Raw genomic sequence first — 25,396 nt, 5'->3', positions numbered from 1 at the left:
AGACATTGAAATATGTAACAGAAAGAGTATCATCTTCTAGCTCAAGTAAGAAAACATTGAATGATATATCACTGAAAATTTTTAATGATAATTGACTCTAATTGAAAATAGAAAGTTTTGAAAAAATATTTCTCTTATCAAACTATTAAAATTAAACTTTCTTAAATAAGATAAATGTAAACAGAATTTTTACAATGTATTTTGACAGAAATATTTCCAAGTTTTATATAAGAACCAGTGTTCTTGTATTACAGTTTCCATTGGACACCGCGTTCCATCGACGTTTGTGCATTCAAACGATGGTAGAGGTACAATCAGGGATGTCATGAGTAAACTGAATGAAATTTGTGTATCCACATCTGACAGTGTGAAACCAGATACTCCACTTTTGTTTTCTGGACTGGTTAGACTGATGAAGGCTTTAGAAAGTGATGATCTGGAACAGATTTACAGAAAGGTGAAAGGAACCAGGTTCTGTGCATCGAATCAAAAGAGAGTTGAGTAAGTGGCATTTATAAGTTATTCTTGTCAAATATTAAATACAGTTGAAACACTTGCTACTAAGTTTGTATCTGAAGCTTTAGAATTCTAAATACATTTTGAAAGGATGAATTTTTATTGGTATTGATGACGATTTTAATATTTTCTTTGTAGAAAATTCTTCCTTGATGCCGTTCCAATGCTTGGAACAAAAGCTTCACTGAGACTGATTACTAACTTGATTAACAAGAAAGAAGTTCGTGGAATCGAAGCAAATATGTGGCTAACAACTTTATCATTCATCAAAGACCCGACAAAAGAAATGCTGAATGAAGTCAAAGTAGGTCTTATGTTTGTTTGAAAAAATATCTGTTACTTCAGATGTGACTTAATGTATTCAATTTTCCTGCGTTCAAACAAACTTTGAATATAGTTGAATTTCATAAACAATATAATTTGTCAAAATTAAGCACCATATTATAATCTTGTAATAAAAAATACATCTATCATTGAAGGTCAACATTATTAAACTCATCACTTTAAAATTAAAAACTTTGTCTCAAGAACATAACAGTATGTAGACATGCTCACACTGGTTTTAGTTACCACAGGTTTTTACCCTGTTTTCCTTTTTTTCATTTATGAACAGCCACTCATATCATCTGAGGACAATGAAGAGGCTATGCTGGGTGTTTCTTCACTCGTATATGCCTACTGCAAGACAAATGAATGTGAAAATGATGTGGACATCGCAAGTATTGTTGCTTCTATAGAAGAGAAGATTGGTGTTGGATGTTACGTAGACAAAAACAATCTTGGCAAGGTATGTGAAATATAATGGTGACATCTGACCTTATTTAATGTATGATTTACCTATATGGAACTTTTTTTGCTTTGAATTAAAAATTAATATTTCAAACACTGACTAAAAACACAATCTTCTATTCTTGGGGAATTACAATTTTGTTAAATGTTTAAGTTTTATATGACTTTATAATAAAAAAAGATGCTATAGTTGATTAAATCAGAAGTGTAAAGTATTTTTTGTTTTTTGGGTTAAAGAAAGTTCATGTATCATTTAAGATTAATTTTAAAACTTTTTTTTAGGTGATCCGTAGTCTTAGATCACTTGGAAATGCTGGATTCGTTAGTAATTCCATTAGAACCATCTCAAACTGTATGACCAAGAGAGAGAATCCCACTGAAGTCCGCCTTTCTGCTATACAAGCCTTCCGTCGTATGCCATGCACAATAAGCGTAAGTTTTCAATTTGTAATTTTGTAAAATGTCCATATTGAGTCTAACTTAAAAATTATATTTTATTTTCAGTGTAAATGAATCATTAAATGATAAAAGTCAACAACACTAATAGTTGTACAGAAAAAAGTAAAATCACAAAAAAAACTGAACTTAGTGGAAAATCAATACGGAAAGTCCATAATCACATGGAAAAATCAAATAAAAAAAATTATTCTTGTGTATAGCATCATACATTGTGAACTACAATGTCTATAATAATGAATATATCAATTGCGTTCTCTATTGCAGCGAGACGACGTCATGGAAATCTTCAGGAACAAAGACGAGGATTCCGAATTGAGAATTGCTTCTTACCAGGCTCTTATGACATGCCCTTCAGATAATGTCCTGTCTCGTGTTAGAAATGTACTTGAATCAGAAGAGGTCAACCAAGTTGGTTCTTATGTATGGTCTCATTTAACAAATTTAATGGAGACTTCAAGCCCACTGAAACAGGAAATAAAGAATATCATCAACGACCAGGCGCTGAAAAAAGAATTCGATCTTGAAAAACTGAAATATTCCAGAAACTACGAAGGCTCCTTTTTCCTTGAGAAACTAAATACTGGAGCTTCTATTGACAGCAATGTTGTGTGGTCTTCAAAATCTTTTTTACCAAGATCTGCCATGACTAACATAACATTCGACCTTTTTGGACATTCCGTCAACCTGTTAGAAATCGGTGGACGAATGGAGGGCCTTGAATATTTTCTTGAATCTTACTTTGGACCTAACGGATACTTCCAGGAAAATGATGTCAAAGAAGTCACAAAACAGAACATAAAAGGAATCAGTAATACAAAAATGGAAGACATTGACAGACAGGTAAATTTCATCATTAATATAATGTTAAATGTCAAGTCTGAAAATATTTCAAACATCGTTTTGGGATACAAATTTAAGAAATCTTTTGTAGATAAATAGTGCAAAGTTTATAATCTTTGTAAGCTTGGTTTGTACGATATGACTTGTATCAATTTAATATAAAAGATGTGGTATGAGACAACTTACCATAAGACACCAAATAAGTTTTTTTTACCTTATTACTTAAGATCAATTTGCTATTGTAGTTTGAAACAGAATCTGACTTATTAAAAGGAGATCTGTACATGAGAGTTTTTGGAAATGAGCTACTGTTTACAAGATTCACCGGACTAAGTGATATCACTGATGGTAAATCAATAAATATTCTGGACATTCTTACGGCTCTTGCCAAGAAACAAGAATACTCCTTCACACAGAGCTACGTATTCTTGGATAGCAGTATCATCATTCCAACAATGGCTGGCTTCCCATTAAATTTGACCATTGATGGATCAGCTACCGTTGATCTACGTGCCTCTGGCAAAATGGATTTGACAAAAATAACAGACAGATCACCAAGTCTTTCTTTGGATGGATATATGAAACCAAGGTTAGTAAAGTATTACCAGAATATTAAAAGATTGGTAACAATCTGCAGACGAAATAAAATAAAATAACTTGGTTAAATGGGAAAAATTTTGTATGGTACTAAACACAACCAGTTGGTAATATCTATTGGAACGTGTTGCTTATGGGGACAGTTAATCTCAATGTGAACACTTGAAGTCAATAAATATTTAAGAGCAATTAAAAGTATATTATAACCAAAAAAATCTACTATAACATAACCACCTCCAACATAATTTTTGTTGTGCTTATGTATACTAATATAGTATATTGATATAAGACCTGTTGGTGACCTTCTGCTGTTGTTTGTTGTTTTGTTGTCGGGTTGTTGTCTCTTTGACACATTCCCCATTTCCATTCTCAATTTTAGTATGTATTTTTCAATAGCTATTGTTTGACAATACTTTCTTATTTATACAAAATAATCAGTCTTCGTTAGATTTATGTTATAGATAATGCATATTTTAAGGTTTTCTTGTCGTAGAACACACCGAGGGGTGTCAGGATTGGTCAAATGAAAGACCGACCGGAGGGAGGTCTTTCTTTGAACAATCCTGACACCCAGAGGTGTGTTCTACGACAAGAAAAACCTTAAAATATGCATTATCTGACTTATATACCGTCAAAAAATATTAATTATATAAAGATTTGTAAAATTTAGTATCCTTTTTTACCGACAATACTAAAGTGGGATGTTCCTTTCTAATGCGTTCAGGTTTTAATACGCCCTGCGGCTCATTTAAAATGTGAAATAAAACTCACTAAATAATTTAGATATAAACCTTTTAAAAATTGTTATCCATACACAATAAAAATATTACTGTAACTGCATGAAGTAAGACACAAATGTATTGTTATCATCCGATAACGGTGTATGACAAATACAAGAAACATTGTAAGTTATTTATTGTACCACTTAGCTTATGGAAAAGGGGGAGGGGATATGTTTTTTTTCTATTTGTTTTGTTAATTCTATCGCGGAAAAGTTGTTATTTATTTAACCATTTTACTTGAATCGAATGAAAAATTCAGAAAGATTGTCTTTCGAATAGCAATACACTTTTTTAAAAGATAATCAGGATAAAATTATATACCCTCGCACCCGACCCTTTCGTGAGTTACGTTAATGTTATTCAATAGAACATAAGATTATTTTAGTAGTTGATCATTTGATTGAGTAAAAGATATACATAAATTTTAAAAAGATAAGAACTGACACGAAGACGAATATAAATTTTAAATATATGTAGGTCACAGCATGATTTCCTATTCAGTGTGTATCGTTCTGAACATGCATGAAATATTTGCCACTGGACGTTAAACAAGCAACCAAAAATCAAGCAACCTATTCAGGTTGACTCAATTAGATTTTCAAAATCTTACACACGAATATGTTAAATCTGGATTTATTTTATGAAAGTCTACATTAAAATTCATCTGACATATATGGTAATGTTTCTTAATTAAGCGATAAATCAACAAAACTTCACGTTATTTGTTTCTAAAATTAAATTGCGGGACTACACTGCGGTTTCTTTTACAACTATCATCGGTTGAACTTTAGAAAATAAATTTCCAAATCGGCAACAAAAAACTATAAGACGAATAAAATTTTGAATTAAATCATAGATTGCATGTTTATCAAGGGAAATAATGACCTTACACAGGTCATTATTTTATGCCTTGGAGCATATACCATTGAAACATGGTATCGTCCGGGTTGATTCTGAAAAAGAATGACCTGACGTTCCGAAAGAAAATAACTCCATATAGGTATATAATTCATTTTAGTAAAGTATATTATTCAGTGATAGTGCATTTTCCTTTAAGGTCCAGTATTTTTGTGATTTTACTTTTTAATGTCGAAGATCCTAAACGCTGATATTTCAATGTTTCCACAGTGGCGCTGTCCAGATCAACAGTATGATGAGCGTAGATGCCTTTGTAACAAAAAGTGGAATGAAGATGGTTTCCACTATGCATTCCTCCTCTTCCCTCGAAGGACACGTAGAACTGAAAAATGGAAAAGTACTAAGTGCACAGATCAAAACACCATTTGATAAAATGGAAGTTTTCAATGTCAAGTATGTAATATTTTCAATATTTTATGATAACTTATAGTTTTGAAAACATTCCATTATTGTTTTTGTTATTTCTAAATACAACAATGGAAATTAAATACTTTGTTAAAACAAATAATTGTTAGGTTATCAATTATTGAATTCTAAATAAGTAATAGTCTCAGAGTGCTTGTCTTAAATTTATATAAATAGTCATCAAAGATACCCGATGTAATAGGTATAAGTTGGGAATGCAACTCAAAATATAATAATTTAAAGAAAGTGACCATTATCAACAGGACTGCTTTCTTCACTGTCCATCGTGAATCCGAGAGAGAACAGAAAATGATTACTGCTAACAGACAGACTAAGAAAGTATGTTCTGGAGACAAACTTGCCAAGATTACCGGACTGGAACTCTGTGCTGAACTTCAGTATCCAAACGCATCATTGGTAGCCGATGCTCCATACTTTCCAATGACAGGACCAGTTAGTGCTGGACTCACTCTTCTAAAACGTGACACACATGAAAGTTACAACATGGAATACAAATTTGTAAAGGTAATGCCATAACAATAATTAAAATAAGACCTGAGCTTTTGAAAACTGATCTATCTCTTTAATTCAATTGAGGTAATTATACCTAATGAGGCAGTATCAAACGAGGAAATCAAACACATTAAAAAAATTCGGCAAACACATGGTTTAATGAAAAACTTCAAAGAAACAACTGAAAAGCATAAAGAGTTTCTTCCATCGCTATGGTCTGTCTGAGACATTTACTTAAAATGTTATCATTTTAATACTGAATGTCTGACTCAATCTTTCAAATGAACAATACACGAACCAAAACGCAGATATTTTGTTTTTAGTTGTGTCAAGTGCATAAATGGAACTGATGTAATGATTAAATACACTATATAACTTCTACGTTTTATTACAGGATAAACAAGAGGCCAGAGCTAGAGTAGCCTTTAGCACCCCAGGTTCTAAGGTAGACCGTGAATTGAGTTTTGATTGTCTTGTTCGATCTGACCCTCTGCTTGAAATAAGCATGATCTCACCATGGAAGAGAGTTTCAGTTAGAGGTAAATAAATGACATTATAGGAAAGACATCAACTGTTTTAATTTCTGCTTAAATTTTGTGCTTAAAATATTTCCTTCAATGTTACAGTAAAGATATTTATTCTATTTTGAAGAACTGATTACTGATTTTTCTTAAAGATATATATGAAAAGATTTGCACTATGTAGTCATAACTCGCTTTCATTCGCATAACGTGAAAAGACAGCTCACAATTTTATAATTTAAACTAGACGTTTCATACTATTATACAGTACGTATAATTGTGGACCATTGTGCTCAGAATAGAAGAATATGTGTCTGCTTTTCTATGTATTTTAGTAATATAAATATCTACGAAATATTCCTAAATGTCATTATTTTTTACACAAATAATATGAATATTTACGAAATCAAACCAAACATTAAATAAGATTGAAATGTTTAGGAGCATTAGTTGGTGACAATCAACAGAAACAAGTGGCTGGCAGGATTGTTATCGACGACAAAGATGAATACTCTGTGACTGGAGAATGGATCAGAACAAGGAAAGGACAGCTTTATACTTACAATCCATACATTGAAATCATCATACCAAATATGGAAAATATCAGACTCAGCAGTTCTGTAGAGTATGTTGTCGGCAAAAGTTTCAATGGTGAATTGACCGTAAAGGGGCTATCTAAGCAACCCATTCAGTCAAAAGGTAGGTTATGGGTTAACCGTAAATATATATTATGGCCAAACATTATGTGTGTAGTTATACCTCAACTGTTGTAAAATTGAAGTTAATGCAATAATCAAACTTTAAAGAACACTATTCAAAAATAATCCTGATAATATTTAAATACATGATGGTACGTTTCCCAAAGTAAGCATAACAAGTTGGTCAGTTTATTGTCTGAAATTGTTCAATATATAATGTATCAAGTTCGGGTGAAAGTAGCTATACCATCAATGACTTATGGAAAATAAAGTGGATAAATATAACATAGAACAATACTAACGTTATATTAGAATAAATTGATATGTTCTTTACAGTAAACCTGATTTCCAAGAAAGCAATGTCTTCCATAAAAACATCCATCTCCTTTGAACCTGGGAAGGATTATAGTTTTGAAAGCAGATTGCAGAATACACAAACAAAGAAAGCAACAAAGTTGATGCCTTATTTGTCCATCCGTACACCAAAGGAGGAAGTCACAGCCCTTGGAGGATCAATGGAATATAAAAGTGGTTCTCTTATTTTGGTGGACATTACACTTGACAGGCTTTTGGATAAAACCGTAAAAGTATTTAGTAAGTTTGTTTTATAATTTATTTAAGTCAAAACTTAAACAAATATAAATAAAGTCTCAATTACATCAAGCATATATCTTCTTATATTTTTAATCAATCTTTTAAATACTATGTTAAGTGCAATATAAGAACCCCAGTAATCGTACAAATAACTTTTGAAAATAGTGTAGCTATCCCATAGAGTAGTAGTTAACATAGAATTTTTTAATGTCTGTTTTAGCAAAACTAACGAGAACTTTAAGGAAATCAAACGCCAGGTATCAGTCAAAAGTTGACATCAGAACTCCACTTCTAAGAGCAAAAGGAACTTCAAATATTGTACTTCAGAAAACTGCTGTAATTACCAGAGTTAATCTAGATTACGTTATTCCAAGAATCAGCAGGGACAAAATAACAGTCAACAGTAAAATCAATTATGGTTTCACCAAGAGTGTCTGGTCATTGGCTGGCAAAGGGTATGTATACATATAGAAATGCTATGAAAGTTTACATTTTTAGTGGTACATTTTATTTAGCTTCCATGTAACTGATTCTATCCGAATGAGAATTCTCTAATATCGCTGAATATTCGGATAATGTAGTGAGTCTGTCCGAAATGTTTGTTAAAATTTTGACAATTATCAATTACTATATTAATATGCTTCACCGTAAAACCATAATGTTTAATTAACACATAATATTCAACAAGCTATATATGTCTTGTAAATTTCAATCACAAATGGACAGACTGACATACTGAGTGCAAATATAAAGCCCCTTTCAACTATAGTTTAAGTTTGGTTGGAGATACATAATTCTATGTTTTACATCAAAACTGCAATTAGTAAATGATGTATAGTCAGTCAGTGGTACTCAGAACCCAATTCTAGGAATGCAATTATTAAATTTGAAGAAAAAAATATGGAATGATATTGTTTTCTATATTTACAGATCTTTAACTTTCAAGAAGAATGCTGACTACAATGTTGTTATCAACACAGACATGAACAACAAAGCAAGATTGACAAAAGTGAACTTTGACCTTAGATATGGTGCAAAACCAAAGGATGAAAACAAGCGTATCTTTGTTACATCATTAGTACGTCACGAACTGGGATGGAAGAAATCTGAATTAGATATAACTGGTGATATTAGACATCTGGCTCTGGTAAGAAAACCATAACATATATACCATAAGATGTTTATTTTTTCTCTCCATTATCATTCTTTTTGATTAAGATAGTATACATTCATTTAAGTATATGCTGGTCTAAAAATAAAGAGGGCAATGCTTTATGGAAAATATTATATCAATGTAAAATAAGGAGATGCGATATGATTACAAATGCAACAACTATTCATCAGAGTCTATATTTAGCAACTGACAGGACAAAGCGTGAAAATAAAAAATGAAAACTGTTTAATTTAAGAAAAAAAAAAAAAAAACCGGTTATGAGAGACAGCAGTTACAATTTACAACAACATAATTACAGTTTCCTGACACTTTTAAAGTACACTTTAATTACTTACCGGTTAACAAATCAGAGTCATGCCTCACTGATAGCGGTTATGTAAATATGAAAAAAAATGTATTGGTAAAGCGCAGGACCTCCAAGACCAAAAGGACTAACGGGACTATACTTCTAAATGCGAGTTACTCATTATACATGAGTTTACTGGATTGAAATTATTTGATAATCGATATGTTACATAACATTGTATATATACATTTTTTTAAATTCTGATAATGGTGGAATAATAGAAAACCACGTGCTTTCAACATTTAAAGATAGTATGAGAAAGTTTAGAAATAATGACATTATCATATTGCTGTTTTCAGGGATTAGATCTTAAACTGAAAGGAAAGCATTCTCACAATCCAAAGAGTATTAATTCTAATTTTGGGTTATCATACGGCAAGAAGCAATCAGTATCTGCTGCATTGGTAATGAAGAACAAGTCCAAAAAATTTACATCCTTAACTGGGGATGTAAGTCTGAAATGGAATGATAAAGACTTTTCTATTGCGAACAATTTTGAACAGAAGAACAAAAGGAGATATACCAATGAGTTGATTTCAAACATTGCTGGACACAAAACAAAAGTTGTAAGTGATCTTAAACTTTCTGATGAAGAGTATGACGTCAGCTCTGATATAAGTATGTCCGGACAGAAGCCAGTCCATCTTGAAGCACTGCTCAACCTAGATCCAAGAAACTTCCGTGTCAAATCTCGACTAAATAATGACTATTCGGTAGAATTTGGTTCTCAATACAAAAAAGCAGCACTTTTACGACTTTCTGGTGATGTGTCTGTGCCTTCAAGAAAAGTCAAAGGTGAATTTGAAGCAAAGAAGAAGGGACCGATCTATGTTGGACATTTGGACATTCAATGGGATGCGAATGCAGACAAGGACAAACACATATTTGTTGACACTCAACTCACATACAACAACATTCAAGATATTGATGCAAGCCTTGTATTCCAAAGTCCACTGCAAAATAACAAAATCAACATAAATCGCAAAAACGAAAATGCACATTTTGACATAAAATCTGACGGAAAAGAGCAACTATCTGTTGACGCATCTTTGAAACAGAAAAATGGTAACGATCAAGTCAAAATCGATGGCAGCTTAACAGTACATACTGCAGCAAAAGGATTAAGATATGTTAAACTTGGCATGAACCATTTGTCAGACCCAAGCGAATATAAAACAAACTTTGATGTCAACTGGAAACCAGATAACCAAATATCGGCTGCCTTTTCCCTGAAAAAACCAGTGAGCATTCGTCAATTACAAGGATCTTTAAACATCAAGACACCATTTAATAAATTTGAAACCTCGTCCCTAGAAATTTCCCATGATGCTAAAGACTCCTTGAAGTCTCTTGTAACTGTTCAGGTAAACAAGAATTTTATACGGGTTGATGCATCTGCAAAGAAAGAAAACAACATATACTTGGGACATGCTGGTGTCAAATCTAACTTTCGATCCATCCAAACCGTATCTTTAGATCTTAGTCATCAAAGTAAGGATACAACTAACGAAAACAGCCTAGTTCTTAATATTAATGGAAATGAATACAAATACAAAGGTAAACTCACACATGATAGAGCCGGTCTTATGATTCAGCAGAGCGGTAAAATAGCTCTTTCCTCACCAACAAGCCAATACGATTCTACATGGCAACACAGTAATACACTCAATGATATCACAACAGTGATCACAACCAACATTAATGGAGAGCATTATGGTTTTAACATTAAGGGCAGACATAATATTGCATGGAAAGAAGCATCCGTTCAGTATACATTGACTTCCACAACTCCATTTGGAAAAGGACAACTTATGGTTAGTCATTTGCATAGAGACAGTTCCATGGACACCATTCTCTCGATGAGCCACAATAGCAAAAACCTTTTTACAAGTGAAGGTCATCTTAAAACTGAAAATGGTGAACTTATTGCTACCGGGAATCTCTTACTGAAAGGCGAACAAATGGTTGCAATAGAAGGACGATTGAAAACCGGATCTCAGAAATATGTTTTGGTTACATTATCTACACCATTTGAATCATTTAGAAGACTTAGAACAGAGATGGAATTTAAAGGAAATGCGAAGGCAATGACCTCCGCTGTCAGCTTTGAACTACAACCAATTGTAAGAAGAATTCAACTCAAGTCTACATTTAACAGAATTGGTGGTGTGTCTGGTAATGTAAGACTCGAAACTCAATACCCACAACTTCCAGCCAGTGAAATAACCTTCTCAAACCGCCCTGAGAATGACAAATCGAGAACCGATATCAAGGTTGAATACTTACCAGGAAAAATCGTATCATTGACATCAAGAACCCTTTTAGATGGACAAAGGCTAAGTGCTGATGTCAGTATTGCAACTCCTTTTGAAAAGTTACAACGTTTAACAGCCGGTATAACACACGAACCTACCGTCAAAGGATGCATTACGAAAGTTGAGATGGAGTATCCAGAGGGAAAATCTTACTATGTCGAGCTTGCTGTTGAATACAACAAAAACTACCAAGCTGCAGTCACAATACGTCTTCCTAATTACCATCCAGTAACCGCTACCTTGAGCCACAAAGGTACATGGAATCAATTCTTATCTGGGGCTTACTTACAGTATGACAAAAATGGCAAACATCAACTTGATATCAGTTACCATAATGGAAAGAGTCTCCAAGGTTCCTTCACTATGAAGTCATCTCTTGTTGAAGATACCATTGCTTCCTTCTCTCACAGTGGAAATAGAAAAAGCATTAATTCTAACATTCTCATAAAATACGGAAAGAATAAGCCAATAAATGTAGACATAGAAATGACAAATGCTAAAAGAATGAAAGGAACATTAAAGGTTGCATCTCCCATCATGGATGATATCACAGTTCTTTTTGTACACAAAGGCAAAAGTACAAGTTTCAAGACAAAAGCAAAGATTGGCTGGGGAAAGAAGGAGGAAATTGAAGGAGACCTGACATTCAACTTTATAAAAAATCTGAAGGCAGACGTTTCAATATCCACACCGTTCAAGAGCATCAGAAAAATGTCCGCTTTTGTAACACACGACGGGAATTTACGGGACTTCAAATGTCAGTCGGAATTGAAAATCGGGAAACAAGTTTGGGGTGCTAATGTTAAATCAACGGTTGATCCAAAACTAGTAACAGAGCTTACTGTCAACACACCTCATGACGGATATGAAAAGATGAGAGCCGCCTTTACACACAATGGTCAACTTTCTAACTTTAAATGTCATCTGGAAGTTTCAAAGAACAAAAAAGACATTATTGGTGACTTGCAATTTACATCTCAACCATTGATTCTATCTGCAACTCTTCAAACACCGGTGAAAAATTATGGCAATCTTAAGGCGTTACTCAGTCACGATGGCCCACTAAGTAACTTCCGTACTCAAGCTGAAATAACTTACTCTGATTCTAAAACTATAACACTAGATGCATTAGTCAGCACAAATGACCGATTAACTGTTTCTGTTGATATAAAGACGCCATTCCAGGAATATGAAGAAATGACAGCCAAACTTTCACACTCAGGAACTTCCAATAATTTTGCCTCACGACTAGAAACTCTCTTCCAGAAAAAAAGAAGTCAATTTGACGTTTCGCATAGTTTTGAGTCATCACTCAACAACCAAGTTTCGTTAACATATGGAAGAAAAGATATTCTGAATAGCAGAATTTCGTATCAAAACGAACCAAAAATGAACGGAGAAGCTACCTTCATATCCTTATTTACACCGGACATGTCAATATCATTTGAACATAGCGGGAACCTTCGACGATGCGTTTCAAACATCAAAGGGGCATATGGAAAAGAATCAGCTCAAGCAGATCTTAATTTTAGTACTGACGAAGACCTTTCAGTTCGACTAAACATGAAAACACCATTCGATATTTTAAGGTCAGGAGAACTCAATATTAACCATAAAGGGCAACTAAATGACTTCGAGAGCACAGCAGACATAGACATCAATTCTCAAAAGACCAATGGAATAGTCAAATTTTCAAGCAATAATGGAATTCAAGGAAGAGCAACACTTACTACTCCATACAAAATGATCCGTAGTGCAGAAATGTCATTTAAACATTCTGGACAGCTGAGAGATTTTGAATGTTCAGGTGAATATGTACAAGATGGAAAGAGATCAGAAGGACAGCTAACACTGAGAACTTCTAGCGGTTTGAATGCAAGGGCATTCATAAAAACGCCATACTCTGAAGATATCACTCTTAAGGTAAATCACGAAGGAGAACTAAGACGGTTCGTTTCTAATGGGGAATTAAGTTACGGTTACAAGACAGGGTCTGCCCAGGTATCAGTGGATGTGTTAAGAGATATTAGAATGAACGGCTTCTTGAAATCTCCCTTTTCCCGTGATGTAGTCATAAGTACTGAAACCACAGGAAAATTGGTGGACTTTACATCCGTATCTCAGCTTACTTACAGTGGACAGAAACAACACGAACTTGAAATTTCTTTCAATGCTGAAGGCTCAATCAAAGCATGGAGAACACATTTTGACGGTGCGTACAATAAGAAAAAGGTTTCGGGAAAATTTTCGTTCAGCGCACCAAAAGGAATACAAGAAAGGATTGAAGCAACTGGACACATTGAAACGCCAATAAGTGAACCAGTATCAATTTCACTTATGTTCAACAACAACAATGAACAAGGAAACACATATCGCTTCCAAACACAAGCTGAATTAACATACAGTGGTACCAAACAACATGCAGTTCTTGCTAACTTTCATCATGCTGGCCCACTGAAAGCATTTACAACCTCTGCTGATGTGACATACAACACAAAGAAATCAGCTGTTCAAGTTAGTTTCGACTCAAATGTGAACATTGAAGGAAAAGCAACTCTAAAAACACCTTTCATGGATGACATTGTTCTGTCTTTCGGTCACAATGGACATCCTTTGAACTTTAAAACTCAGGCTGGGCTTACATACAGTGGTGCCCAACAACATGCAGTCCTTGTTAACTTCAAACATACTGGTGTACTGAAAGCATTTACAACTTCTGCTGATATCACATACAACACAAAAACAGCATCTGTCCAAGTCAGTCTTGAATCAAACTTGAATATTGAAGGAAAAGCAATAGTAAAGACACCTTTCACAGAAGATATCGTTCTTTCAATCGGCCACAGTGGACAACCTTTGAACTTTAAAACGCAGGCTGCTCTCACATACAGTGGTCGCAAACAACATGACATTTCTGCTACCTTTAGTCACGATGGATCACTTAAGAAATTTTCCACCAGCTCCAATATTGTTTACAATACAAAGAGAGTTACTGGATCAGTATTATTTGATAGTACAAATGGAGTCCAATCAACAGTTTCATTGAACACTCCTCTGACCAAACCCCTTCTTGCATCATTTTCACACAATGGTCAATTGGTTGATTTTAAAAATCAATTTGATGTGACGTATGGAGGCTCTAGAATGTATGAAGTTATTACAGATTTCAAATTTGAAGGCGAATTAAAAAAATTCCAGTCGTCGGGATCACTTACTTACAACAGAAAAACAATTTCGTGTGATGTGAATTTGGATATATTGAACGATCCAGAGGGAACAGTAACTTTAAGAACGCCTTTCACTGATGATATAACAGTTTCTTTCTCTCACCAAGGGACTCTACATAATTTCATCAGTCACGGAGAGATCGGTTACAATGGTAGAAAACAGCATGAAGCCAATATTGTACTCCAGAATGGTAAACAGAGAGTATTTGTAGAATTGTCATACAATACTAAGATAGCATCAGTAGAAGTAACATTAGAAAAATCTACAGGAAGAAAAGGCAGGATTGAAATAAAAAGTCCATACACAAAAGATTTTGAAATGGAAGTAGAACATAGAGGGGAATTGTTGAACTTTAATACGAAGGGAGAAATAACCATCAGCGGAAAGAAAGAACATGAGGTTTATGTTGCATTTGAGCATAATGGAGACATGATAAATTTCAGAACTTTCGGCGAAGCATCTTATAATACCAAGAAAGTGTCATCAGAACTACAATTTGACTACACAGACGGTATTAAGACAAAGGGTACTTTGAAAACTCCATTTACCAACGACATAGAAATTATAATTGACCATAAGGGCTCTGCTAGTAATTTTAAGTCACAAGCTGATATTTCATATAGCGGATCTAAACAACATGAGGCCGTCATAACATTTGGAGGGTCTGGTAAACTACAGAAATTCCAGTTATCAGGAGATGCTACATATAACGGAAAGAAATTCACCACTTCAGCTAAAACCGACTTTACTAGTGGAATTGAATTAGAGGCACGTATGTCAACACCATTCACTGATGATATGGAAATCTTCCTTGACCATGAAGGCACTTCATCTGAGCTCAGATCACAAGCTAGTGCAACCTACAGCGGAAGTAAACAACACGAAATTATTTCGACACTAAAACGTACTGGCACATTAAAACAATTCCACGTATCTGGTGAAGTTCGATACAATGATAAAATATCTGCTTTAACTGTCAATATGGACACTACCTCAAAAGTATCTGCAAATGTGGTCCTTCAATCGCCAATATCTAAGGATATTCAGCTAGAAGTTTCCTTCGATGGAAAAATTGAAAACTTGAAAACTAAGGCTGGGCTTCAATATGGTGAAGAAAAACATGAACTTTTATCAAATTTCAATCTAGATTTACCAAATGGTTTAGAAATAGAGATTGACATACAATCACCTATCAGAAACATGAAAGCATCAGTTTCTCACGAGTTCAGAGGTACTTTGAAAAACTTCCGTTCAAATATCAAATTAACCCTAAATGACAAAGAAATCAACTCAAAAACTAATTTTGATATTTCTAGTGGACTTGATATTACGTTGGAGACACCGTTTTCTGGATATGAAAGAAATACAGCTCTACTTAAATTTTCAAACGTGCAATCTCTCATTTCTGGAAAGGCAGTTACGAAAATTGGAAAACATAGAACTCAACTTAATGGCAAAATTGATACATCAAATGGTTTAAAAATCGAACTGTGTATAAAAACACCACTAACTGAAGATTTCGAGGTGATTATAAACGGAAATGGAGGTCTGCATGCGTTCAGATACGAATCTTCCATTAGCTACGGAAATGAAAAAGTGAGAGGAGAAGTAAACCATGAGTGGTCCTCACAAGTATTCAAAGGGAACATGCTGCTATCAACACCTATTCTAGAAGACATAAAAATAGAGTATGACGTAAATGGAAATCAATATTCATTCGGAACAACAGTAAAGGCATCCATTGGTAAATTGAATGGAATTGAAGAAATTACCACCGTCAGACTAGGAGTAAAGTCGATAGACTTCGTCACAACACTCAAAACCACTTTTTCTGGAAATGTAAAATCGTCTCAACTTAGATTTTTACATGATGGTTACGTTTCAAATTTTAAAACAAGCATTGAGGCAAAATATGACGACCAGACAATCAAAGCCGATGCATCCTATAAACGTTATCCATCTAACGAGGGTTCATTTACCTTAAAAACACCATTTGAGAAACTAAGAGTTGTGAATATCAAGATTGAACAAACTGGATCTGTGAAGTCTTTCACAACAACCGGAAGTCTTCAATATGCACCCGACAGAAAACTTGAAGGTAGATATCGTCATGATTTCAAAGCAGACAGTCTCACTTCATCTGCATCTTTGGCGCTCAATGGAAATAGGCCTCTTATCAACGGAAATCTCAAGATAACACAAGAAATTGTCGATATTTCATTGAATACACCACAAAACAGATATTCCGTCAATGCAGACATGAAAATGAAAGATGACACCTACTCACTATCCGGAAATGCTGCAATTGGAGAGAAAAAGATAACTATTGCCATGGAAAAAACTCCATCCTCAATCAACATAAATCTTGATACACCAATCAAAGGATACGAGAGAACACAGATTAAAGCATCTGTATCAAGTAAGCCATACCATGCTGCACTGAATATACAGACATCTTACCTACCTGAAATTGACTATTCGGTCAACGCAGACATAAAAATGAAAGATGACACCTACTATCTATCCGGAAATGCTGCAATTGGAGAGAAAAAGATAACTATTGCCATGGAAAAAACCCCATCCTCAATCAACATAAATCTTGATACACCAATCAAAGGATATGAGAGAACACAAATTAAAGCATCTGCCTCTAGAAAACCATACCATGCTGCACTGAATATACAAGCATCATACATATCTGAAATTGACTTTGATGCACGCCTTACCAGCCAAAGATTCGATGAATTAGATGGATCTCTAACACTTAAAACTGGATTATATAATTTGCAAAATATACGGGTATCCATGAAAAATGAAAAAAATCTTGGAGAATTGAAATCTCACATTGAAGCATTTTTGACTAAGCGCAACGGAATAACAATTGATGCTTCTCTCACGGAGACAGACAGTTCACTATCAGTGTCTACTCCTTGGGAAGCACTCAGAACTGCTTATGGATATTTAAAATACGACTGGCGTAGCAAAACAAATAATTTGGTAGTAGCAACAAATATGAAAATCAACAAAGAAACATTGTACGATGTTGATTTTGAAATGGATGCTGAGAAAAGAAAGGAAATAACACTTATAATTAATGTCAATGAACCAAAACAGATGAGGTTTGAATTAAATAAACTGCTTTCCTCAGAAACTTACATGCTTGTAAATTGGAACAAGCAAGATAGAGACAGCAGTTGCAGAATGGATGTTAAATTCAATTCAGATTGGTCTGACAAAAAACAGATTGCAAGCTATCGAGGTGTATGTGGGTCTAAATCTTACAGCATTGGAGCATCGTATCACCGTCCTGATGAATCGTCCACAATGGTTCTATTTATAGAGAAAGATGATATCAAAACACATGGAATAGAAACAATATTCGAAAAGAACGGACAAGCAAAATACACTCTACAACTACCATCTAGAACAGTTGTATTGTCAACTGTATCATCAGGATATGGACTAAGCAGTCAAGTATTTGATTTCTCGTGGGATGCAGAAAGAGACCAAAACAAAAGAGTAGTAATTAAGACCAAATCTGATGAAGATGAACTAACACTAGGTTTAGAAATGCCAAGTCTCGGCAAGGTAATTAAAATATATTTATTATTAGAATAAAGAAATGAATTAATTTAAGTTATCAAAAAACACATTTTTCAATTAGGTAAATGGCTTTTGAAATACAAATGATTCATAGAGAATATTGCCGTTTGTTTAAACTAAAGATTTCATCTCAGTATCTATTGCACCGTAGTTAATCTAATGATATAAGTAATGAAATTATCTGTATTATTATTATAAGTTACTAGTATATGAATATTTCCTATTTGTACAATAATCTTACAGCACAAATATTCTAGGTACAAACCAACATTAAATAATTTCTAAGGCACAGAAAAATCCTTTAAAAACATTTACAGTTTAATTTATTTTATTCTCTCATGCATACAGTTTAAAAGAAGTGTCCTTAATATTTTTAAGGATCTTCAACTTGATTACAAAATGTTAATTGGAAGTGGAAACGTTATTTATGATGGCCGTACTGCATTCAGATACTCAAAAGATTCTCGTAAAACTTTTACCTTGAGTTCAAAATTAGAAGATGTATCAGGTCGTGGGGAGAAATACAAGTTCTTACTTGGTATCAGTCATCCATATACTACAGTGGACATCCAAACAAAAGCAGTTTTCGGAAAATCTAATGACAAACTCTCAGCTGATTTTGATATCCAATACCTGACTGCAAGACGTCAAATAAAGAACATCGCCTTAATAACCGAGATTGATAAACTCAAACGTCAACTCAATATACAGGTATTGACTTACTAAGACACAAGAAATATATTATTATGTGAATATTTTTATGTTCATTTTTTTCATACTGGTTAAATAATGGAAGAAACAAAACTAATATATTTTTTTTATATTTTGTAAATAAATTTGTTCATAAATATTTTTTGGCTTAATTGAAGTGTTAATCAATAAAAATAACATTTGTTCTAATGAATGTGTGGTTTCGTATATAGAGTGAAATACCTGACTGAAAGTCATTTAGTATATTCTTTTAAGGAATGGTCAAAGTAAAAAGTGGACAAGAATGTTTAACGTTTCTTTATGTTTGACTTTTATTCTGCAGGTTCGTTCTCCAATCAAAACAATGAAAATAGATGCTCGTGTTGAGACGTCACCTTTCAAACTGACAATTAAAAATCTTTATGATGATAACAAACCAATCAATACAGAGCTGACAGTTAATCCTAATGATGGCAGTCTGGATTTTAACATGAACTACGATATCAGTAAGAAATCCTTATCAAATACCAATACCATAATTGAGGAAAAAATAAAGTGTACAAAACGGATAGATACTAGAAAAATATTTAAGTTTTAACTCGTAAACGTGATATCTTATATTCGTTTAACCAGAAAATTCATTTAATCTTACTCTCTTTTTCTGTGTATTTTCAGAAAACCCAGATAAAACACTTCATTTGAATGCTAAATTCTCAGACGAGAAAGGAATATCTGCAGAACTGTTCAGAGATGTAAATCAGAAGAAAACAGTAGACAGCTTGCTCATTCTGCGATTAAAGTCTTCTAAGATTCTTCATACACGTGTTCACTGGCGTCCATCAATTATCAGTGATCTCAAGGTATATTTGTAATTTTTGTAACAATTTTGGGATCTATCAGTTATATACAGATAGCGAACAGGAATAAAAGAAAAATCTACATATGAGCAAATGTCTTATAAATAATTCCCATAGTTTAGTTTATTTCTCATAGAAATAAGACTTAGTAAATGACAAGGGTAAACATGAAACATAAGATTAAAAAAGAAACCCACAACCAACCTAAAAACAGAAAAAAGACAGAACAAAATTAAATGTTGTTAACAAGAAAAGAAGGAGCGACCCAAAATCACACCAGAATGAAAATAGAAACAGTTTTTTCTACAAAGGGGATTTTTTTTCATAGTATTCAATTTCAGTATTCAAATACACATCATTCGTTTCGTTTTTTTTTTTCTGTTAATGCCGTTTTAACCGTCATCATATGGCAAAAAATCTAATTTAAATGTTATAATTGAATGCATTGAAACGTTTAAAGAATCGCCAAACTTCACATAGCTCATTCAACTTTCAGGCTGAAATAACAAAAAGAATAGAAGAATATGGAATACGATCTGCTATGGCCGTTGAAGAGTCTTCTGGTGAAATAAGCAAAGAAATATCATATAAGAGACGATTATTCCAAGCTGCCTATACAGAAGAAATCAAGTCATATGCTGATGCCATCAATGATAAACTGTCTGAACTCAGAACATTGAAAGCAAAAAATGCCTTTTACCTTCAAGACATTTGTAATTCAGTTGATACAACCATGAACAGAATCGGGTACGTTTCTTTTAAAATATTTCCGGTGAAAATTTAATATCTCACTTTATTTTTTATTTTGTGCCAAAACTATATCAACAACAGTGAGAGAAGAGAAGAAAGCATATGAACTTTATTTGCTAGAAAACTGCCACATGTGTTACAACATATTTGTTTTTTATTTTTTCAGTGAATTATCGGAAGACTTAAATGAAGCTTGGCGGAGATGCCCAGTCAAACACACAATTGATGAATATATGACCAGTCTTGAACAACTACAAAAGGTTATTATTATTTATAACGGTACCAAATTTACTGCACGAAAATTTCTCTTCAATGATGCCCGCCCGTCATTATGTTATTTGAAAACCTTTCACTGATCACAATTAAGAATAAATACTTTAAAATTTATACATACTCCAGTTGATTCCTAACTGCATTTAATAAGAACAACCAGAATAATTGTCAACCTATGTATTACGTGATCATTCAATTGTTCGGAGCACCCTTCGAGAGCTACGAGGGTAAAGCGTAACACGTGTACACTCCTTATTATAACTATTTGGAATGTGTCACTAACTTTTATGTAACTTTTTAAACACAGTGTCTGTATTCAATTGATATTAAATATTTGTTTTCTCGAAAATGTCGCAAATACGACTATCTATAAAAATTATTTGGTTTACCTGCAGATTGTCAGAAGTTTTATTTTACACTGTTATCTTTATGTTTCAGAGACTGGATGCCTACTCAAAAGATACTTATATAAGCATGGGTGGCCAGTTGAACAGCATTTCAACAAATTCTTATCAGAGATTACTTGGTAAATATTATCCTTTGAATACTGATGTTCATTGAAATACATTCAGGACAACTTACAAACTAAATAAAGAATCAAATAACACGGAAATTGTATTAAGTATTGCTGTATATAGAAGTTTAAATCATTCAAACAATAATATAAACTGCATAAATTCCATTACATCAGATACACAGATTGACAATGTATGTCTTTAGTGAGACTTGATGACAAAAATGTTCAGAAATAATAAATCTATTAATCACGTTATGGGCCTAAAGTAAAGCCGAATCGGCACAAGGAATGACAGCTGTCATAAAAGAGATCAATTCCTTCATGTAAAATAATTTCAAAATTTTCAAATAACTACCTAGATTCAGGCAGGCACAATCTGGGAGTGGCGTACTGCGTTATCAGCCTTGCTTCTTTGATCATAAAAGCTTCACATTGTTTAGACGCAGCTGATCCTCAACAACAAAAAGTATTAATATACATTCACATAAATATTAGTTTTTATAAAGAAAGTACAAACATGATATTTCTACATTGTTTGCTTATATATATTAATATTTATACAAAATCTAATATTTTCAGATTACCAAAATTATGTTGGAAATCACCCAACTGTTGTCAATTTAAAATCAAAATATAACTCTTATATGGATCAGCTTAAAAATATGAAATTAAATGAGCAATGGTCTAACGTTGCCAACCAGTATACATCAAGCATATATAACATCAGAGAGGGTATCAACCAAAGACTTGTAAACTCGTTACCAACACCAATGTACAACATGGTAGGTATAAACTTGTGTTTATCGATTTGTAAGGCTGATTTTTAAAATATGTTTCAAAAAATATATACATATTTGGAGTAGACCCGATATGAAATCAAACTGGAAATAGTGTTAGTATCAATGAAATGAATTACTAAAGCAAAAATGAAAAACTGAAAAAGATATGTAATATAAAAACGTATAATATGTTACAACGTTTATGCATATGATATTTAAAAGTAAAATAAGATTTCCATATTCTTTTCAAGGGATCATCTGCATACAAATACTGGGAATTTGAAGAAAACGTAAATGCACTAGTTGACAAAATATTTGATGAATTGAAAAAAGATGCCACAAAGGAGATGTCTGTTTTAAAAGAGATTTTCGGAAATGTACTCAAATCCAAAGTTATTAAATACGATTTACTAAATGGAGATATTGAAGTAGATTTGTACCTTCCCGTTGATGTACACACTCTCAGCTCACTAAAAGACATTTCTTTGAGACAATACATTCCAGATATGAGCTTTCCAACTCCAAAAGTAAATTTCCTTGGATCTGTGGAGGATTACATACCACACATGTCCTGGACAGGTTTGTAAACATAAAATCGTCGCTTTTTTGTATTGAGAATTTCGATTGATTTATTTCAAGTAACATGAAGTAAAACAAGGATGTAATGATAATGCATGTAAATATCCTTTTTGAATAAGAACAAAATTTCTAACATCTTATCACTGTTAATCCTTGGAAATAAAATATTTCCATTACACAATGGCTTTATCTAATGGTCACATAAGAACTTTTACGAAACATTTTTGTATGTGTGGTTGCATGTATATATGTATCTTTATTTCATTTCGTTTGAAATTTGATGATGATATCATTTCCCCTTGGTGGCCTTCAACTGTTTTTCAGTCTTTGGTCGGGTTGCTGTATCTTTGACGAATTACTTATTTCCAGTCTAAATTGTATTTGTTGCCGAATTACTCATTTCCAGTCTAAATTGTATTTGTTGCCATGTTTATTTAATGTATTTATTTGTTGTTTCAATAGAAGAAATATCTATAATTGAGTAAAATAAAATAGTGTATTGCAAGAGAAAAAATACATAACTGCAAGCATTTTATTATATTTCTTTGTGTCTTGCTTATAAACAATTGAATTAAGAGTAGATATAATTTAAATTAAGACAAGCAGCGTTTTGGGAACCATGTTTTTCATTTCGTTTTTTAGTCCTGAACACACAAAAATATTGAAGCATAAAACTACAAGTATAAGTTTTTTTTTATTATATTGTATATTTTCTAAATGGTATAAAAAGAGAATAATTTGATGTTTGATTTTATTTTCTACAGCAAGTGCAAAAGTACATGGCCGACACTTTACAACTTTCGATGGCCAAGAATTTGACTTCAGTGGTCGATGTAGCTACGTTCTTGCACGAGATTTTGTGGACGGCAACTTCAGTATCATCATGAACTATTTGGGCAGACAAAAGAAGAAGTTAATATTGACTTCTCACCAACAAAATGTTCAATTATCACCAAATGGAAAGGTAAATATAGTTCTCTACAGGAATATTTACATAGTTGAATGTGTACATAAATATCAAACATTATGTGTATATCTACAAATATATATCATGGATATGCTTTGCAAAACTCAATTGCGAATGTTAAACATGTGATTCATGTATGAGAAGTGAAAAGATAATAAAATGGCTTTCAGGTTGACTTTGCATGTCTGTATGACTGAATTAGACATTTACCATTTGCATGTATATTATTGTATTTTGTAACATAACAAAGGAATTCACCGTTTCATACGTTCTCTCTTGTAGGTCAGCGTCGACGGTGTAGTTATGGATCTACCTTACAGATCATCAGAATTTGCAGTTTTCTCTGAAGATGATAAGGTGGTCATTGAGGGACGTGGATTCCAAGTTAAATCCGACCCAACTGTTAATATGGTCGACATTGATTTGAGCAAGTGGTACTTCGGTAAAACAGGAGGACTTCTTGGTACTCTGAACCATGAACGTTTCGATGATATGATCATGCCAAACAAACAAATTACATCCGACGCTTCCGCTCTAGGAAACGCATGGCAGGTTCAAGATAGATGTTGAATAAACATTTCCTACTCTGAATTACCATGAAAAAGCAAACTGTGATTACTAACTTTAATTTATATTTTGGATATTGTTGTGAAACTTATAATGAAATAAAACAATTTTAAGCATTGAATACAGTATCTGTTTACTCTTTTCAATTTTACATGGATCAAGGTTTGACAGACCATTTATTATCATGTATTGTAGATTGAGATCGTATATTAATTTCTAATTGTCTTGTTGGTTTTTCTTGTGCTTTTAGGGTGTCGTCTTCTACGCGTATACCCGACATCCATTTGTGTCCATTGTCCCAATGAAATGTTTTGTAAACATTAATTCCCAAGAATAATTTTAGAGTGCTTGAATAATTATAAAAACAGAAACTCGTCAAATAATGTCGGGAAAAAAAACTAAAAGGATATGTAAAAAGTGAAATTAAAATTTTTAACATTAAGAAAATTTTTACACGGTTAAAAAAAGGATTCAATCTATGATCAAATTTTTGGTAGGTTATGTATTTCAGTAACACAAATTTGTAGCAACCCATACTTATTTCCTTCATAAATACAAAGATTTGGTTTGGAGGTTTGGCTATACCTTATAACTTTATTCTGACGGGATTTTTTCTGTCCTTAGTTATTATCTGATTGTTAAAATCAGAAATAATATGTTATATAAAACCAAAATTGGGCAACTATTTATGCTTCACTAGAATTGGTTCAAAAAATTTGTTGTCTTCAGTTATTATGTAATTTTTGACAAGCTGTTATATCTAAAAAAAAATATTTCATACCCGGACATCTTATTCTGAATCAAAGTAAACTGATCTTTCTTTTTTTTTAATGTGGTATGCCTACCGAAAAAAACACTTTATTCATGTAAAACTGGCGTCTGTTCGTTCTTCATGAAAAGCTCTTGTATAAAGTCTTCCTTATAAATGAACAAGTCGACAAATACAAGAGTATAGTTGATATCCATTGAAATACTGATTGTTTAACAACACAACCTTCAAACGTAACAAATAGTTTGTCAATAAAAACAAGCATCTTGATAATCAGATAGTGTGCTAATGAGACATATATCCATCAGAGACAACATGACGAAGATAATATAATTTAAGTCTTATGTAGA

At 33.0% G+C, this 25,396-nt stretch overlaps 1 protein-coding gene across 1 annotated transcript; it reads left to right on the top strand.

Moving 5' to 3' along the window:
* The first annotated feature begins 310 nt into the window (after positions 1-310).
* Positions 311-24,398, top strand: LOC134710734 (uncharacterized). The gene is made up of 24 exons (XM_063571126.1): positions 311-501; positions 655-820; positions 1,130-1,303; positions 1,588-1,737; positions 2,029-2,604; positions 2,850-3,193; positions 5,112-5,294; positions 5,570-5,831; positions 6,214-6,358; positions 6,782-7,039; positions 7,375-7,632; positions 7,853-8,087; positions 8,563-8,779; positions 9,452-18,283; positions 18,677-19,009; positions 19,332-19,494; positions 19,664-19,848; positions 20,342-20,592; positions 20,762-20,855; positions 21,307-21,394; positions 21,965-22,167; positions 22,416-22,743; positions 23,508-23,707; positions 23,993-24,398. The coding sequence occupies exons 1-24, from the start codon at positions 326-328 to the stop codon at positions 24,278-24,280; spliced, it is 14,109 nt and encodes a 4,702-aa protein (XP_063427196.1). The 5' UTR covers positions 311-325; the 3' UTR covers positions 24,281-24,398.
* The last annotated feature ends 998 nt before the right edge of the window (positions 24,399-25,396 follow it).

Source organism: Mytilus trossulus, chromosome 3 (genome assembly GCF_036588685.1).
Source record: "Mytilus trossulus isolate FHL-02 chromosome 3, PNRI_Mtr1.1.1.hap1, whole genome shotgun sequence".
Classification (NCBI taxonomy): Eukaryota; Metazoa; Mollusca; class Bivalvia; order Mytilida; family Mytilidae; genus Mytilus; species Mytilus trossulus.
Note: the sequence above shows the minus strand (reverse complement) of the source record. Positions and strands in the feature narration are given on the sequence as shown.

What these genes read in the sequence shown, in the direction of transcription:
- LOC134710734 (XM_063571126.1), top strand. Translation starts at nt 326, where the DNA reads ATGAGTAAACTGAATGAAATTTGTGTATCCACATCTGACAGTGTGAAA. An exon ending in TCGAATCAAAAGAGAGTTGA is followed by an intron (nt 502 to 654) that starts GTAAGTGGCATT and finishes TTTTCTTTGTAG; the next exon opens with AAAATTCTTCCTTGATGCCG. An exon ending in TTCTTATCAGAGATTACTTG is followed by an intron (nt 21,395 to 21,964) that starts GTAAATATTATC and finishes TAATATTTTCAG; the next exon opens with ATTACCAAAATTATGTTGGA.